The following is a 17905-nucleotide window of genomic DNA, read 5'->3' as shown; positions in this document are numbered from 1 at the left end:
CTAGCCGGCATGGGCTGGTGACGAGCTCATACTCATCTCAGCAGTGTTTCTATGAGGCACACGGTCCCTTAGGAACACCACATCTTGGCATTTCCAAAAATCACAAGGATTGTTCTAGCCAGAACCCTGTTGTTTATGGGAAGAAGTCATACCTGAAAGGGGAAGTGGAAAACACATAAAACCCCTGCCAGCTCTTTGGCAAGGTCACAGTTACAAGGTACAGTAAACTTCTAATAATCCGGCACCTTTAGGATCCAGGGGGTGCCAGATTATCAAATATGCCGGACTATCAGAAGGGGGGGCTATGAGGGGCCTGGGGTGATGCTACCCCAGACCCCTCATAGCCTTCCCCTCTTCTGATAGTCTGGCTCTGCCCCAGGCGTCCCCGAGTTAGCCGCTGCTGAAACTGAACAGCAGCTGTCTCTAGGAAGCCTGGGGAGAGCTGCTCTGCCCCGGGCTTCCCGGAATCAGCCGCTGGTCAGTTTCAGCAGCAGCTGAAACGGGGAAGCCGGGCGCAGAGCAGCTCCAATTGTCCGGCTGCCGCAGCACTTCCAGGTTTCTGATGGTGCCGGACCATCAGGAGTGCCGGAGCACTGGATGCCAGATCAATGGAGTTTTACTGTACCTGTGCAATGGTCTCTAGATCAGACAACTAGCTGATGGTCTGTAGCCCGTTGTGGGGGCTCACAGAGGGGTTCCTCCCCCTCCAGATCAGTGGGCGACCCCTCCACCCACATCCACAGTGTCCCTGTGAGTCCTAGGCCCCAGGTCAACAGTCCATTCGGGCCAGCGCTTGGGTCCCAAGCCTTAACTCAGGTTGGAGCAGCAAGCAAATAAAACGTCTCTCACCCAGCTTCTGGGCAGGTTAGCCAGTAATTAAGCAATCTCTGGTCCAGCTTTGGGGCAAGGTAGACAGCAGGGCCAGATTAAGGTGGGGGAGGCGTTAGCTGGGCAGCTGCCCAGGGCACCAACCTATGGGGGGCACCTGATGGCAGCTGTAAGGGGCACCGTGCACCTGGCACCCCTTAGAGCTGCAATCAGGCACTGCATTCCCAATTGCAGCTGTAAGGTGCGCAGGCAGTAGGCAAGTCAGCAGTCTCTGGCCCAGCCTTGGCGCAGGGCAGGGCAGCAGGCAAAGCTACCAGATCTTCACAAGTAAGTACTGGCAACAGAGGAGGTCTCCTTGTTCTGGAGGAGGTCTGGCAGCTCTCCTGAAAGGAGACTGAGGGGGAGGCTGCCACCCCCTAGGTGGGTGGCAGGAGGGGCACAGGCCCACCCCAAGGCCCTAACCCCAGCAGGGCAAGCCACTGCTGGGCCAGTGGGGATCTGTACCATTGCACACTGGCCTCTAGCTGAGCTTCCCCTACATTGGGACCTGCTTTCCTCAGGCCACTCATCTCCCCCTCCATGGGTACCTGGGTCTCCAACAGGCCCACACCCAGTCACCAGCCTCTGGCAGGTGTAGGGGTCTGGGCCAATCTTCAGCTTCCAGCAAACACAGGGGCTCAGACCAGTCTTCAGCCTCCAGCTGGCACAGGTGCCCCAAGCTAGCATCTGTCTCCAGTGCTGGCTGGCACCTCACTGCTCTCCTGGGCAGGCCTTTTATAGTCCTAGTCCTGCCTCCCGACTTCCTGTCAGGTGAGGGGGCGGGGCCAGGCTCACAGAGAGGTTCCTCCTACCCCACTGTCCCATTAACACCTGGGGGGTGAGGAGGTGGGAGAGTTGACTGAAGCTTTTCTTGTGGGTCAGTAGGGGTAGGGCTGCTCTTTATGTGGGCTCTGTGCACTGGGTGCAAGTGGAGGGCTGCTGGTGCCGGATGAGGTGGGCCAATGCCTTCTCCCACAGACTGCTGCACTATTGACTGCCCAAGCACAGAGGGTGTAAAGATACCTCATGGGAAACCATATCCCCCAATGCTCAGATTGTCTACGCTGCTGCATGGCTGGCCAGCACTTCCCTAAGTTCCGTGGGGCAGCCAAGTGCGCTGTCCCCCCTCAGGAAAGCCAGACTGCATTACATGTCTGGACCAAAGTTGCCTACATTGCTGTAAATTAGCACAGCCTCTGTGACTTCAGGGGAGGGTTTGGCCCTGTCATTTTACAGTCACCTCTGCTCTAGGCTGGATGTCAGTGCCTCAAATGCTGCAGAAATGCAAAATGTGATTACATGTTGCACCTCTATAAACTGGGCCTCTCTGGGGGACCACGGATGTTCCAGGATCAGAGTCCCAGTGTGCTGCAGTGGGGAGGAAAGCAGGGAGGGTAGGTGGCAGACTGGTGTGCTTGGGGGGAGCAGAGTGGCTCAGCGGGGCTGAGGAGGGGAGTGGCTGACTGGAGAAGCTGGACTGGGCCATGGAGCAGGGCTCAGCGAGATGGAGTCAGGGGCAGGAAGCCCAGCACATGACCCAGCTGGGCTGGTGGGGGGCAGGGCAGGGAATGGGGCCAGCAGTAGTGGGGCCAGAAGTGACCTCCCTTGGTCCGACAAAATCCCTCACCAGAGCAGTCCAGCCTGTAGTTAGAGGGATTTTTGGGGTCTGTGATGACTGTCCCAAGAGCCCACACCTAATGTCCACCAGGGGGCGGGCTCTCCCCTTCTGGGGCGCTGGCTGCTGGCCCTTTGGAAGGGGGGGGAAGCGTGCGAGCATCATGCGGGTGTCTCTTCCCCCCCCCCCCCAGCCAGCCAGCGCGGCTTCCCCCGCCTGCAGCCGGTGCAGCGCTGCTGCAGCGTGTGAGGCAGGAAGCCCGAGACGCCTGGGCTGCAGCCGGAGGCGCTGGGCTCCGACCGAGCTGGCTGGCTGCTTGCAGAGACGGTGCAAGGAAAATGCCTGCGGGGGAGTCTGCCTGGCAGGTAGGACGTGCCTCTGGGCTCGCTGCCTCTTCCCCGGCGAGAGTGCAGCGTGGCAAACAGCCAGCCTGGCGCGGGGACTCCCCTCCCTGCCCTCTGCGCTGTGCATGAGCCCGGTGGCACTTCAGGGACTCACAGATGTCTTGGGGCAGCCGCTTTGGTGGGCCAGGATCCACGAGACTCCGGCTTGTTTTTGGTGGAGACAGGCGAACATGGCTCCCCTCCCACCCTCGCTCCATGTGAGCTGCACACAGGCTCACGCTTGGAAAGCGTTATTCCTGAAAAGAACCCGCGTAGCGGCATTGCGCAAGAAGGGGCAGTGTGGACAGCTCCTTCTGGTGCAAGAGCCTCTTTTGCAAAAATGGCAGCTCATTAGGTATGCAAATGAGGCTCGGCGATAGTCCACGCTTAGCCTCATTTGCATATTTCTTGGGCAAGAAGCCGCGAGTGTAGCCATAGCCCTGGAGGGCCATCTCACCGCATGTATCTGCTCCCACCTGCCTCCTCCTCCCTCGGGTAGCTGCCTCTGATAGAGAGGCCGCAGCGTTGGCGGGTTGGGGGGAAGTGGTTCGCCTGAGCCGATACACATGGGGAGCTGTTTTGAAAACCCACTTCCTGTGTGCACAGGCTCCTTCCTGTCCCCCTCGCCCTCCACGCTGCTGCCTCTCCATCAGAGGCAGCAGGTGCATGGGGGCAGGTGGCTCTGTGGATCCAGTGTTCATGGGGAGCTGGCTCCTGCCTCCCACCCTCTTTGCTGCCTCTGATGCAGAGGGAGTCATTAAGATTAACCAATAAGCCCAGGCTTATTGGTTAATTGTGTATTCAACTATATGTTGACATCTCTAATTCTGCAATCCTCGCTCAGGCAAAACTCCCAGTGACTTCAGTGGGTTTTACCTGATCAAAGAGTGCAAGATCAGCCCCTGAACTGACTGGTAAAACCTTGGATGCTCAATGGGGAGACTGCCCCGTCAGGGAATTTTTATTTGGTTCTGCAGCCCTTCCCACCCCCACAGTGCCCCCACCAAATTCTCACAATCCCCACAGCCATTTTACAATGGCTATGTATGCTCTGGTTAGTCAACAAGCCTGAATGCGATTGGCTGAATAATTTTGACGCAGTGTCCGATTGGCCAAATGCTAAACATCTGGTGTTGGTGAGGAACTGGCTTCAGGAATCACTGGGTCATTTTATAAATTTCTTACTCCGACTCCTGCAAACCTCATTGTACGAGGAATAAGGGAAGTCGGAGGAAGAGCGCTCTATTTTGAAATAAGTGCTGTGTAGATGCTCCCTATTTCGAAGTAAGATATTGTAGCCAGACACAAAACCCCATCTTGTTTTTCCACGAGCCCCATCTTGTTTCCCCCCCCCCTCCAGAGAGCAAGAGAAAGGCAGTCAGCCTTTGATGCCCTGGGAACACAGGTTTGCTGCCTGTCCCTGACTCTACCATAAACAGAAACCAGACAGTAAATGGGCTAGCTGATGACCCGGGGCCTCCCGTCGCCCTGATGGCTAGTACCAGTAATTGACACGCCTGCACTGTCCCAGAGAGGAATCTTCGCCCATCACATACCAGAGGTGCCCATTGTCTGCATTTTCCCAGGGTGTAAATTATGCTTTGCACCCTTCGTGGGAAACTTGGTATTCAAAGCCATTTTTCCTTAATGGCCACTTGAGCCCAGGAAGAAGCCTACATGACCCAAGGGGTATAAAAGAGGTTCAGCAGCCCACCCCATTTGAGCTCCAATCATCTATACCTGCTGGCAGGTATTGATTGTCTCCCGAGGTCTGTGGGACGCCCAACCTCGCCCTACTTCTTCCCGAGGGATTGAGAGAAAGACGCTGGCCACGCCAAGTCTGGAACGCAGGGGTGAGAATATATACCTGCTATGTGTCTATTTTGCATGCATTTAATAAGAGCTCAGAGAACCAAAGGGTTTCATGGTACCTGTAAGTGACTTATTAGTGTAATTTCTGTCCTGTCCTTTGTAGTGTCTGTGTTATCTGTAACACAGTAGTAGCATTTAACAGCTAAGTTTACCCTGTAACAATAAAATAGTAACTGTTTAAGCTTTAACCTGACTCCTTCAGTTGCTGTAACAGAACCAAGCACAATTTAAAAGAACTTCAGCCGGTCATAAGGGACTTACTGCCCTGACCGTCGGCTGCCAGAAGTGGCGTAGTCGGCAGGATTGTGCTACTGGTTCACATACAGCAACATGAAGCCTGTCATGATAGACATGGATTTTAGTGGTATAGAGAAAGGGTTTGCCCAGGAAGGTTGGGGCAACCCAAAATGGGATAGAGAAATGTTAGAAAAGGATTGGGGAAATCCTGAGGAGTTGTGGGTACAGTTCTGTAAGTATAGAACTGCCTGTAAGCTAAAGAATGGGACAAAGCCTGAGTCTGTGGAAAGGAGCCACTTTCCATTTAGCAAGGAAAACAGGATCAGGCCCAGGCAAGCAGGCAGAAATGAAAAACAGGATCAGGCCCAGACAAGCAGGCAGGTAACAGATAAGATTGAAAGCCTTGTGGTAAAACTGAGAAAAAGGCAGTAAGTACTGGGAATCTAAACCCTTAAAACATACTTACAAGAGTAATATCTGAAACAAGGCCAGTTTTATTTTAGAGATAAGAAAGTGTTTTAAGAAAAGAAAAACACAAAGAATTTAAACTCTGCAGAGAATGGAGAGCAAATGCAGTTGTGCAAATGCTAAAATGGTGTAGATAGAAAATTGTGGTTTCTTTACAGTCATTCTGAAGGAAAAATGGGCCCTTTTTCCAAAGGAATGTCTGTAAATAACCCAGGCAAATTTGACTCAAATCTGAACATTTGATTAGAAAGACTGCTAAAAGAACTCTAAAGGGAGGGGGGTTCTATTGGAACTGAACTACCCCAATGAATAAAAAGGGAATGTAATTGTTGTATAGCTATGTAGAAATAGTGTAAGAAAGGTTCAGAGAGAATGTATGTGTATCTGTGTGTAGATATATATATATATATATATATAGTGTAAATAATATGAAGTTTTCAAGGTCCAGTAAACTTGTTTGTAGGTTTAAAACAAATTGGTTTGGTAAGACCATTTTAGTCCAAGTTGTTTAATAAAGGTACAGGAAAACTGTAAGCATAAAGAAAGAGTTACACTATATGCAAAGTTTAATGTGGCTAAGTAGTGTTGTAAACAAAGATTGCACATTTTCCTGTAAACTATAGAATGAGTAAAAACTGCAAACAGACTAAAATGCTGTGAAAGGTCCAGGAGCCACACCAGGTTGTGATTCCCTTTGTGGTGCAAATGCCCTAGCTGGCAGCACAAAGAAGCTTTGCAGGTAATAGCTAAGTTTGATTAGCAAACTACCTAATGTCAGAAAGTTCAAATTGTAGCCCTCCAGAAAGAAAGAAAGAAATAGGAGGTTGGGTATACTAGGAAAAGTTTAAATGTAAGCAGTCTTTTAAGAAGGCAAAGAGAAGACTGAGACAACTGGCATTTGTAAAAGATGTTACCCCTTTTGAACAAAATCTTGCAAAGGTTTGGGCATAGCCCTTGGTCTGATCAAGTGTTAATTGCTATCCATAGAATTTCAGACCTACAAAACAAATTGGCTAACTACTTGTGAATATGTAAACCCTCAACTCCAATGAAGAGGGAAACAGCTGCAGCTTAACTTCTATGGAAACTCTGTAATGAGGTGTTCTTCAAAATTGTCTGAATATAAGAATGCAAACATGAAACTGGAAAAATGTAAAAGCCTCTGCTGCAAAAGTGGAGAGGTAGAAATGCATGTCCCTCAATACCCAGACAGAGCTAGATTCCCTTAAAGATGGGTGCTGAGAGTTAAAGCACCTCTCAGATTTTTTTTTTTTCTCTCTTCCCTCAGGAATATGTTTAAGAAAAGGACCAGGAGGTATAAGGCTTAGTAAACAAGCTCACCCTCCTTACCAAATTAATAGTAGACAAACCTGTCTCATTGGGAAAAGTCATTTAGCAGGAATTAGGATGGACCATAACAAGGGGAAGGCAAAAAGTTTGGAGCCCTATAGGCATAGTTGAAGGAATAAGGAAAGTAAAGCAGACATTGGAAAGTTACTAGGAATGAGACATTTTCTTTGAAAGGACAAAGCAAGTGATTTGAGGGAATGTGAAGATAAAAGGTGGACTCCGTGGGAGTGTGGAAAGAATTAAGCAATGGTAGTAATATGTGAAGGGAAATCTTGTTTTAAAAATGACACCTTGTTTCTTTGCAGCCTCTTAACAATGTGCAAACCATCTATGCAAAGAAACAATCAAATGTAAACATTTTGTCTATGGACACCTTTGTTAAATCTGCAAAGGACAATTAAGGATTCTACTGAAACTTAATTGGTTAACTGCATAAAGGAATGAGCTATATATATTGTAACTCTATTTTGTGAATTTCAAATTAAATAGTTTTATTTTGTTTTGGATAATGTCCTCTTGCTTAAAATTGCAAACAGACAAGGCACAAATTGGTTAGTGCTTCTGTTGGGCATTCAACTTTTAAGGTTAAATTTAACTTTCTAGAAACCAAATTATTAGTTTAGAAATTCAAGCTTTGAAACTTAACTGTCTCTTTCAAGGCTGAGTTGATAACACTTTTGGCTTGCTTTTAAATTCAACATTATATGTGAATACAGGCTGCCTGGTTATTTCAAAGGAAAGTGGACAGGGAAGGCTGTTGCTGTTTCAGCAGACACATCCACTGCACCCCTGTCCACAAACATAGAAGGAACAGCTCAGCTTGCAGAGCTGGCAGCAATCAATTAGCTTGTGAGGCAGGGGCCAGTACCATCTACACTAACTCCTATGCTGTATGGGCTGGAGCCACCCAGTGGATAACTAATTGGAAGAATAATAACTGGAAAATAGGAAAGCCTGTTTGGAGATTGGAATATTGGAAATGGATATACCAGTATGCAACCCAAAATGCCTTAAGCATAGGTCATGTGGCAGCTCACCAAAAGAATAACACCCTGACTGCATAGCTAAATAACCTAGCAGATGCAGCAGTACAAATTTTTGCTGCCCAGGTGGATTGGGAACGCCTGTACATTTGGCTACATGAAACCTTGGGACACACAGAGAGCGATAAGCTGGTGTGGCAGGCACATGCCAGGGGGTGGCCTATCACCCACAAACAAGCCAGAAATCTGGTACAAGCTTGCACCCTATGTGCTGAACTCAGAAAACATGTAACAGAAAGGCAATGATTTGCCAGGCTAAGAGATGGAAAAATACTATGGGCAACCTGGCAAGTAAATTATATTGGTACACTACCCACCAGTAAGCAAGGGTGGAAGTATGTTTTAACTGGAATGGAAATTGTTTCAGGAATTGGTTTTTGCTTACTCAACCCCAGTGGCAACAGGGTTGTTTACAGTCATGGGACTAAACCACTTAATAGCCCTTGTCCCAACACCCCAATTTGGGGACACAAACCCATGTACTGCACTCCTATAAGGGAAAAGGAGTCTGGACAACTGCAGATGCTGGGCTAACACCAATAACCATCACTGAGGCTTGGATTGTATCCAAGACCAGCAAACCTTATGTTTTCTTACAGGAAACTGAGGCAATAGCCCTGAACAGTGCTCCAGTGGGATGGATCCCTCCCAATGCTGGTGTGGATCCGGGAAACCACCATGAACTTTTTGTATATATATATACCGCTTGCTGTTGTAGCGCTTGCAACCACTGTTGTTAGTTACAGACTATTGAAATAAGACATGGTACTCCAACTCGCCATGGTCTTCTTCCTCATCCCAACTGCTACTGCTGTACCAGAACACCTTACTTGACTCCTCTACTGGACTGGGAATCGAGTTTGTCCCTCTCAGCCCAAATAACTGGTGAAACAAAGTGACATCTTCCGATGGGGACCGGTATGGTTCGATGACAGCGACTACCGCAATCCTCTAAATAACTCTGGGGGGAGATTAAAGGGGGAGGCAAGGGAAGTGGCAACAAACGGTATGGGATAAGACATGCTGTAACTAAAAATGTAAAGCCTCATGGCTAGATTGTCTAGCCCAACACCTAGGACTTTCGTTAACTCCCTTCCTTCACTCTATTGTAAATACTATATTAACCATTTTACTTGTTGTAATTGCTTGCTGCATGTTTCTATGTATTGTTAGGCATTTTGTGTACACTGCTACCTCCTCTGCACAAATCTGGTATATGGCATTGGGAAGCGATCCTAATCAATCCCTTGATCCAAATTATCTGATCAGACCCTGCTGATAGGGCGATTTTAGCTTCCTCCAAGGAGGGCAAAGGGTGCTGGCATCACCGCCATCTTGCGTTCTGGGACATAGTGAGGCGTGTCAAGGGGCTGGAATGTAGCCAGACACAAAACCCCATCTTGTTTTTCCACGAGCCCCATCTTGTTTCCCCCCCCCCCTCCAGAGAGCAAGAGAAAGGCAGTCAGCCTTTGATGCCCTGGGAACACAGGTTTGCTGCCTGTCCCTGACTCTACCATAAACAGAAACCAGACAGTAAATGGGCTAGCTGATGACCCGGGGCCTCCCGTCGCCCTGATGGCTAGTACCAGTAATTGACACGCCTGCACTGTCCCAGAGAGGAATCTTCGCCCATCACATACCAGAGGTGCCCATTGTCTGCATTTTCCCAGGGTGTAAATTATGCTTTGCACCCTTCGTGGGAAACTTGGTATTCAAAGCCATTTTTCCTTAATGGCCACTTGAGCCCAGGAAGAAGCCTACATGACCCAAGGGGTATAAAAGAGGTTCAGCAGCCCACCCCATTTGAGCTCCAATCATCTATACCTGCTGGCAGGTATTGATTGTCTCCCGAGGTCTGTGGGACGCCCAACCTCGCCCTACTTCTTCCCGAGGGATTGAGAGAAAGACGCTGGCCACGCCAAGTCTGGAACGCAGGGGTGAGAATATATACCTGCTATGTGTCTATTTTGCATGCATTTAATAAGAGCTCAGAGAACCAAAGGGTTTCATGGTACCTGTAAGTGACTTATTAGTGTAATTTCTGTCCTGTCCTTTGTAGTGTCTGTGTTATCTGTAACACAGTAGTAGCATTTAACAGCTAAGTTTACCCTGTAACAATAAAATAGTAACTGTTTAAGCTTTAACCTGACTCCTTCAGTTGCTGTAACAGAACCAAGCACAATTTAAAAGAACTTCAGCCGGTCATAAGGGACTTACTGCCCTGACCGTCGGCTGACAGATATGCAATTGACGTAGCTCGGTGTGACGGCGCGTTGGGGGTCCCCCGTCTCCTGCACCCCGAAATGGCACAAACAGACTGCACCAGCCGGTGGAATAGAGGAAGTTTATTGCCTCTCCAGGATACAGCACAGCACAGATGTAAGCTGGTTACAGGAACTGGGGCTAAGAGGCCTCAGTGCCCCCCCCCCTTGAGATAGGGGAGTCCCAGCCCCCTCCCCAGCTCCTTATTCCCTGCCTTCCAGCCAGGAACTAACTAACCCTCTTCCAGCCCTGCCCCCCAGCCAGGGCAGCATTCCACCTTCCTTTGTTCCTCTCCATGGGGGGTGTCTGGCCATACTCGTTTGCATAGTGACTCATCCTGTTTTGCTGGGTCGTGGTACCCACGGCAGCCAGTGGGGCCACCCCAGAGCCAGCAGCATAGAAACCAGCCAGGTACCCCCACTACGTCACACTCGGTTTGCGTAGCTTATTTTGAGTTAAGCCATGCAGTGGAGGGCTTGGTGTGTTAAGTGAGAGACCCCTGGAGAGAAAAAGGACACTTTTCCTGCTAGGAGAGAACCAAACCCATATTTTTTTCCTCCTCTCAATCATGCAAAAAGACAAAACCTAAAGGTCCATCATTTTTCTTAGGTTCTGCTGTGGAAATCCATGTGAATGTGCTACTGAATAATAACTTCCTGTGATTTCAGGTCCCCGTGTCAGTTGCTGATTTCTCAGTCAGATTCACCCGGGAGGAGTGGGAGATCTTGGAGGAATGGCAGAAAGAGCTGTACTGGGATGTGATGAAAGAGAACTATGAGACATTGATATGGCTCGGTAAGTGACTGTACATTAATGGGGAGCTGTCATTTCTGAGTAGCTTTGAGAGTTTGTTCCACTCAGCAATGCTTCCTTCAGTTTCCAGGGCTGCCTTTTACTAGAGGATTAAAAGGAGGGGGTTAGGACTCAGGAGATCTTGGTCCTAGTCCTGGCTCTGCCACTGGCTTGCTGTGTGACCATGGGCAATTCACTTCACCGCCCTGTGCTTCAGTTTCCCTGTTTGTAAAATGCAAAGCACTTCTCAAAGAAGGTCAGCATCATTACTCCAATGAGACCGACCTCCCTTGTGGCAGCACTTTGAAATCTACGGTGTAAAGCAGCTTACGAGTTAGGTCTTGTTGTTTATCCACAAACCAGGGGAGCAGCACCATTGCCTGCTTCTCACATTCTGTACCAATGTTGTCCCATCTTTCCAGTGTGAAAACATCCTGGACAAGAGGGAATTTGTGGTCTCTGCTCTAGCCACTGATGTCTTGAAGATCTTTTGTTTTGCATTAATGAGGGGCTGCCTCGTCTAATTTATCTTTAAACGTTACCCTCTTACCAGACAGACTTCTCTCTTGTTAACGCAGACACTTTTGTAGTCCGTTTTCATAAATCAGTGTCTACAATTGATACATTAGCATTGGCCACTGATTCCCAGAAATAACTTCCCGTCGAGTGAGCTCAGCTCTTTCCACCAGCCTTATTGCTGGCCCAGTAGGCTTAACTTACTGTCTGAAAAATCAGGCGGTGTTTTTGTTGCTAGCAGTAAGGATCTTGGAAAGGGATTTAACTGATTATTTTGTTGGGAATAACAAAGCTTTTCTTGCCCGTATGTACAATCTGTTAGCTCTTCGAGGTGACAACAATAAAACAGCGTGGAATTCATTGCCACTAGACGTCGTTAAGGCCGAACACTTGACCGGTTTCCAAAAAGGATTGGATAATGAGAGAGTCTGTTGTTACGGCGATAAAGATTTAAAAAGTAGTTTGGAAGGAACAGAAACCCTCATGCTTCCAGGCATTAGCCAGCCTTTAATTGAGGGAGGAATGGTAGGATTTTTTTCTCCCTGTGGACGGGTTATTCCAGAGATGCCTAGTGTAGGGCGTGTCTTACCTTGCATTGGGCCTGGTGTGGAATGTGCTTTGTAAAGGGCTTCATGCACCTCAGATGAGCCCCCTTATGGGAATTAGCTTTCACCCTATCTGGTGCCTCTGTTGCCAGCTGCTGTCCTGCGGTCCCTCCCTCTTTCCATGACTCAAAGTGCTGCTTATTTGTAATGTGGCCTTCCGGCTGCCTCGCTATACAGTCCCGCTTTGCTGGGGACCAAGGTCCCATGGGACGAGCTCTCCAGATGCTGCCTCAAATGGTTCCATCTCTAGGTTCCATCTCTGTTCCACCTCTAGGTCCTGTGTCACTTCCCAGTGGTTGTGGGACAGCCCAGGCTCTCTTAACTCTAGGGACCCTCTGATTAGAAGTCCACGTCTGCTCAGTCCCAGTCAGTGTTTGCCTGGGCTCCTTCCTACCCCACTTTTGTCGCCTGGCCTATCTCTGGGTTTACCGTTGGAGCTTCCTCTGTTCCTCAAGGCAACTTCACCCCTCTCAGCCTCATGCCAGGCTCCTAGTCCAGAGCAGGAAAACCGACATGGAGACTAAGTGAGCTTCTGAAAGCCACAGAGGGAGTCTGGGTCCGAGCCAGGATTAGCAGTCCAGAGGGCCTGTGTCCTGGCCTACTAGTAGTCAGTCCTCCCGTGGGAAGCAATGAAAAGCTGGCGTCCGTATGAAAGGTTTGCTGTGCAGCCCTTAGCAGAATGATATGACAACCGGGGGCCGGCTCTGTCTGTGTCTGTTTGTAACATGCAGGTTGTGAGACACCAGAACTTGCCTTCCTGTTGCTGCCTGAGGAAGAAGGAAAGCCCTGTGTGGAGAGTGCCTCAGCCAGGGACACCATGGCCCCCGTGTCTGTGGGTGAGTATGCGAAATGACAGTGGGAGAAAAGAAATGCCCCGTAGCGAAGGCGAGCTGGCTGAAACGTTTCAGGCCCGAAGGTTCTGTTGCAGAAAAGGGGCCTTGTTTTGAAAGATAGCTGAGTCCAAAGCAGACTGTGAAGGGCGTCAGAAGGATCTCACAAAACAGGTGGGTGGGCAGCAACCTGGCAGATGAAATTCATGCAAAGTAATACATGTTGGAAAACATAATCCCAACTATATGTCTATAACGAGGGGGGCTGCATTAGCTGTTACCACTCAAAATTGAAATCTTGGAGTCGTTGTGGATAGTTCTCGGAAAACATTCATTGGGTGTGCAGCGGCAGTCAAAAAAGCAAACAGAATGTTGTGAATCATTAGGGAAGGGATAGAGAATAAGACAGAGAATATCTTATTGCCGCTGTATAAATTCATGGTATGCCCATGTCTCAAATACTGCATGGAAGATGTGGTCGCCTCAGCTCCAAAAAGATATCTTGGCATTGGAAAATGTCAAAAAGGGCAACAAAAATGATTAGGGGTATGGAACAGCTGCCGTATGAGGAGAAATTAATAAGACTGGGACTTCTCAGCTTGGAAAGAAAACTAAGGGGGGATATAATAGAGGTCTATAAAATCATGACAGATATGGAAAAAGTGAATAAATTATTTCTGCCTTCCCATAACACAAGAATTAGGGGTCACCAAATGAAATGAATAGGTAGCAGGTTTAAAACAAACAAAAGGAAGTATTTCTTTACACAGTGCACAGTCAACCTGTGGAACTCCTTGCCAGAGGAAGTTGGGAAGGCCAAGACTATAACCGGGTTCAGAAAAGAACTAGGTAAATTCATGGGGGATAGGTCCATCAATGGCTATTAGCTGGGATGGGCAGGGATGGTGTCCCTCACCTCTGTTTGTCAGAAGCTGAGAATGGGTGACAAGGGATAGATCACTTGATGACTTCCTGTTCTGTTTATCCCTTCTGGGGCCCTGACATTGGCCACTGTCGGCAGATAGGATACCGGGCTAGGTGGACCTTTGATCTGACCTAGTGCGGCTGTTCTTATATTCTTAAGTGAAAAATCTTGAAGTGATGTTAAAAAAATTACTGACGTTGTTATTGTCAGGGCTCGACAAACCGCGGCGAGATCTGCTTGCCAGGCCTGCACCGCGCATGCACCAGACCAGCACTGAGCATGTGTGCAGCGCCAGTGAACAGGGCGACCGGCTGACATCTACTTGCCATGGGCGAGTAGAAACAGCAATTTGTCAAGCCCTGGTTATTGTGCTCCAGGCTTGAAAAAAATCAGAAAATGATGTTTTGCTAAAAAATTAGATTAATTTTGGGGAACCCCCCCCCCCCACAAAACACAGGAGAGGTTTAAATCCTATGAAATGGAAATAGTCTAGATATTTGTAGCAAAACTTTTTAACCAGCTCTAGTTTTAAGCCAGAAACCTGCTTCATCTTCACAGGCAGCTTCATGTGGTTCTGTCAGCGAAACGACCATGTCCTGCAAGGGAGTGGTATATTATGGTACAGTAGTTGTAGTTAGTGACCTCATGCATACGATGTAGTTGTGTGTCTGCGGGGTAAGGATCCATCTTCTTTTAGATTCATGGATTCTGAGGCTAGAAGCGACTGTTGTGATCATCTACTCTGCCCTCCTGTGTAACACGGGCAAGAGACCTGCCCCCTTATAATTCCTTTTACAAACAACATCCCATCCTGATTTAAAAACTTAGTGATGAAGAATCCGCCATGATGCTTGGTAAATCGTTCCAGTGGTTAATTACTCTTGCTAGCTCCCTGTTTTACATATGGGCCCCTTAGGAGTTTGGGGCGTGTCTGTGTTTCAGATGAATATGAGAAGGCACTTCTAGGAGAATTAAATCTAGTCAGGAAACACAGGGGAAGCTGTGCTCTTCTGGGTGTCTAACGAGAGGTGCGTTGTTTCCTTCCAGTTGCCGAATGCCTGGGTGCCAGTGGGAAAGTGGAACCGGAGGCCAATGAAGTGGAAATCCAATGAAGTGGCTGAGCATGTCCCTTTGTCTGCGGTGCAAAGCCCCGTCTCTGAGAGCAACACTTCACGTTTGCGCGATGGGCTGCGCACGGCCTCCCATGCTGCTGTCCGCACCGTCGATGGCAAAACGGGCATGGTCCTCGCAGAATGCAGAACAGAGCCCTTCAGGGAGACGGACGCTCGACTCAGGCGACCCTCGTGGGGCAGCAGCAATTTGCGGTGGCAGCATGAGGCAGACGGCGCAGCCCCCAGGGATGCGCGGTTCCTGGTGAAGGAAGAGATTGAAGAAGACGGCTATGGAACGGGTTCCAGTGCTCAGCAGTACCCGCACGCCCCCGGAGGAAAGGTAGAGGCTCCTCCATGCTCTGAGCACAACGAAAGCTACAGCCCATGTCTGGGCAAAGCCAGCAGCCAGGGGACTCGCGTGGGAGTGGACCTGTCCAGGGGTGGCGAAGACCAGAACGTTCTCATCTGCAAGACGGAGATAATGGAGCCCCTCGAGGCGCAAGTAGCGGAGGAGCCTTATCCAGGGGAGCCCCCGGCCTGCGAGCAGCAGGAAGCGCGTCGCTTCTGGTGCGCCACCTGCGACAGGGACTTCCTGCACCGGACGGACCTGGTGAGGCACGGCCGGGTGCACGGCGGCGAGCGGCCGTTCCGCTGCGACCGCTGCAGCAAGGGCTTCCGGCGGCGCTCGCACCTCAACGAGCACCTGCTCACGCACACGGGCGAGAAGCCCTTCCCCTGCCGCCTGTGCGCCAAGAGCTTCGGCCGGCGCTCCACCCTCACCAAGCACCAGGAGACCCATGCCAAGGAGGGGCCCCGGGGACACACCACGTACCAGAGGGAGCCGGCCTGGCGGAGCGAGGCACCGAAGCCGCACCGGGCCCGCCGGACGGACAAGGCCGATCCGAGGGGGAGGTGGGGTGACGCTGTCGTCAGGCCAGCCCCCGCGGCCCAGCAGGAGAGGACGCGCACCGGGGAGAAGCCCTTCTCTTGCGGCGTCTGCGGCAAGAGCTTCAGCACGCGATCCTACGCCGCCAAGCATGAGCGTGCCCACCAGGAGGAGCGGCCCCACCCGGGTCCTGGGAGCAGTGCTGGGCAGCGGGCCCAGGCCGAGCGCCAGCGAGCACCTGAGGGCGAAAAGCCCTTCCCGTGTGGCTTGTGCGGCAGATGGTTCCGGCGGCGCTCCCACCTCAATGAGCACCTGCGCTCGCACACCGGCGAGAAGCCCTTCCCCTGCCGCCTGTGCACCAAGAAGTTCACCCGGCGCTCCACCCTCACCAAGCACCAGCAGACCCACGCGCAGCCGGGTCTGCACCCCGCCCAGGACAGGCAGCCCCTCCGCAAGCCGCCCCGGCGGAGCCCCCCGGCTGCCAAGCCCTACCCCTGCCGCGCGTGCCACAAAAGCTTCAGCACCCAGGCCTACGCCCGGTGGCACGAGAGGGCTCACGCCGGGGAGAGGCCAGCTCTGCCTGGCAGGGGCGACCGGGACTTCGGCAGACGGGCTCGCCCTGTGCAGTGCAAGGCCGGTCCCGGGGTCCCGGGGAATGGAGTCTGCTCACAGCTGCGCACTTTCAAAGAGGAGAGCCCTCCCCTGGAGGAGAGGCTGTTCCCTGGGCCGAGTGTCCCAGGGCGAGAGCTGGAGCACCCGCCGGCTCCTGTCCCGGACAAGCCGTACCCCTGTGGCCTATGTGAAAAAAGCTTTCCGTGGCCGTCGAAGCTCAGCGAGCACCCGCGGAGCCACGTGGCAGAGCAGCTGCACCCCTACCCCCTGTGCTCTCGGAGTTTCAGGAGCCCGCGGGCCCTGAAGAGGCACCAGCTGAGCCATGTGGAGGAGAAGCCCTTCTCCTGCCGCCTGAGCGCCCACCGGCGGGCGCACCTGGAGAACGGCCCCTCCCAGTGCGCCCGGCGTCTCGTCTTCTGGTGCGACCTGCTCAAGCCCCACGGCTTCCCCCCGGGCGAGCGACCCTACCCCTGCAGCCGCTGCACCCGCCGCTTCCGCAGGCGGTCGCACCTCACCGACCACCTGCGCATCCACACGGGCGAGAAGCCCTTCCTCTGCAAAGCCTGCGGCAAGCGCTTCGGCCGCCGCTCCACGCTGACCAAGCACCAGCAGATCCACGCCCGGCGGGCGCCCCTCTGCTGCACCCACTGCCGGAAAAGCTTCACTGCGGAGGCAGTGTTTGTCCTGCACCAGAAACTGCACGGCAGGGCGGCTGGGCCCAGCATGTGACTCCGCTTCCAGGCGCAGCGCCCGCCTGCACGTGCTGTGACATCCAGCCCGCGGATGCTCTGTAGCCAGCTGCTGCATGGGGCAACGAGTAACTCCAAAGGCCGGCGTTGCTAACTGCCAAAGAGGAGAAGGGGCTAGTCGAATGCTGGAGGCCTCCCTTTGAACATACACTGGAGTTATTCTTAGACTGCAGTGGACGAAGGGTCTGCGTGGAAAGCTTGGCTTGGATCAGCCAGCAGGCTGGAGGATATACAAGAGAAGTTATTTAAATGTGCAAGCTAAGTGTTATGCCTCTGGGGGAGTCCCCAGCAGTGGGGACTAAAAGCTGGGACAGCAAGATCTCAACACACGAACCTCTCTCCCCCTCGGGCTAAAGAATCTGTTTCAAGTGAAGAACGTGAGAACGGCCTGACAGTCAGATCAGTGTTTCTATCTTAGTCCAGTATCCTGTTTCTGAGTGGCCCATGCCAGGTCCCCCAGAAGGAATGAACACAACAGGGATCATGAAATGATCCATCCCGTCACCCATTCCAAGCATCTCATGAACAGAGGCTAGACAAATGCAGAGAATGAGGCTGCATCCCTGAGTATCTGAGTTAATAGCCACTCATGGGCCTGTCCTCAGTCAACTTATCCAGTGTGTGTGTGTGTGTGTGGGGGGGGGGTGTTTGGTTGTTGGTTGTGGTTGTTTGTTTGTTTGTTTTTTGTAATTGTGTGTGTGCCTTGTGTGGGGGGAAAAAAATACTTCCTTAGCTTTGTTTTAAACCTGCCGCCTATTAATTTTGTTGGGTGACCCCAGTT

At 51.1% G+C, this 17905-nt stretch overlaps 1 protein-coding gene and 1 long non-coding RNA gene across 3 annotated transcripts in view; one reads left to right on the top strand and one right to left on the bottom strand.

The window, feature by feature from the left end:
* The window catches only part of LOC142826677 (uncharacterized), a 124377-nt gene that overhangs the window by 58482 nt on the left and 47990 nt on the right, over positions 1-17905 (bottom strand). The window lies entirely within an intron of this gene.
* LOC112547605 (uncharacterized) lies at positions 10623-17764 on the top strand. Of its 2 annotated transcripts, XM_025190204.2 has the most exons (3): positions 10623-10892; positions 12742-12846; positions 14813-17764. In XM_025190204.2, exon 3 carries the CDS (start codon positions 14858-14860, stop codon positions 17102-17104), a length of 2247 nt encoding a protein of 748 aa, XP_025045989.2. In that variant the 5' UTR covers positions 10623-10892; positions 12742-12846; positions 14813-14857; the 3' UTR covers positions 17105-17764. The 2 variants fall into 2 exon arrangements, with proteins under 2 accessions (XP_025045989.2, XP_075775863.1); XM_075919748.1 differs by lacking the exon at positions 10623-10892 and having other exon boundaries at positions 12470-12846.

This window comes from Pelodiscus sinensis, chromosome 2, assembly GCF_049634645.1.
Source record: "Pelodiscus sinensis isolate JC-2024 chromosome 2, ASM4963464v1, whole genome shotgun sequence".
Lineage (NCBI taxonomy): Eukaryota > Metazoa > Chordata > Testudines > Trionychidae > Pelodiscus > Pelodiscus sinensis.
Note: the sequence above shows the minus strand (reverse complement) of the source record. Positions and strands in the feature narration are given on the sequence as shown.

Excerpts from the sequence above, each read along its gene's own strand:
- LOC112547605 (XM_075919748.1), top strand. The coding sequence starts at position 12,736 with ATGCAGGTTGTGAGACACCAGAACTTGCCTTCCTGTTGCTGCCTGAGG. Across the intron at positions 12,847-14,812 it reads CATGGCCCCCGTGTCTGTGG|TTGCCGAATGCCTGGGTGCC; the intron begins GTGAGTATGCGA and ends GTTTCCTTCCAG.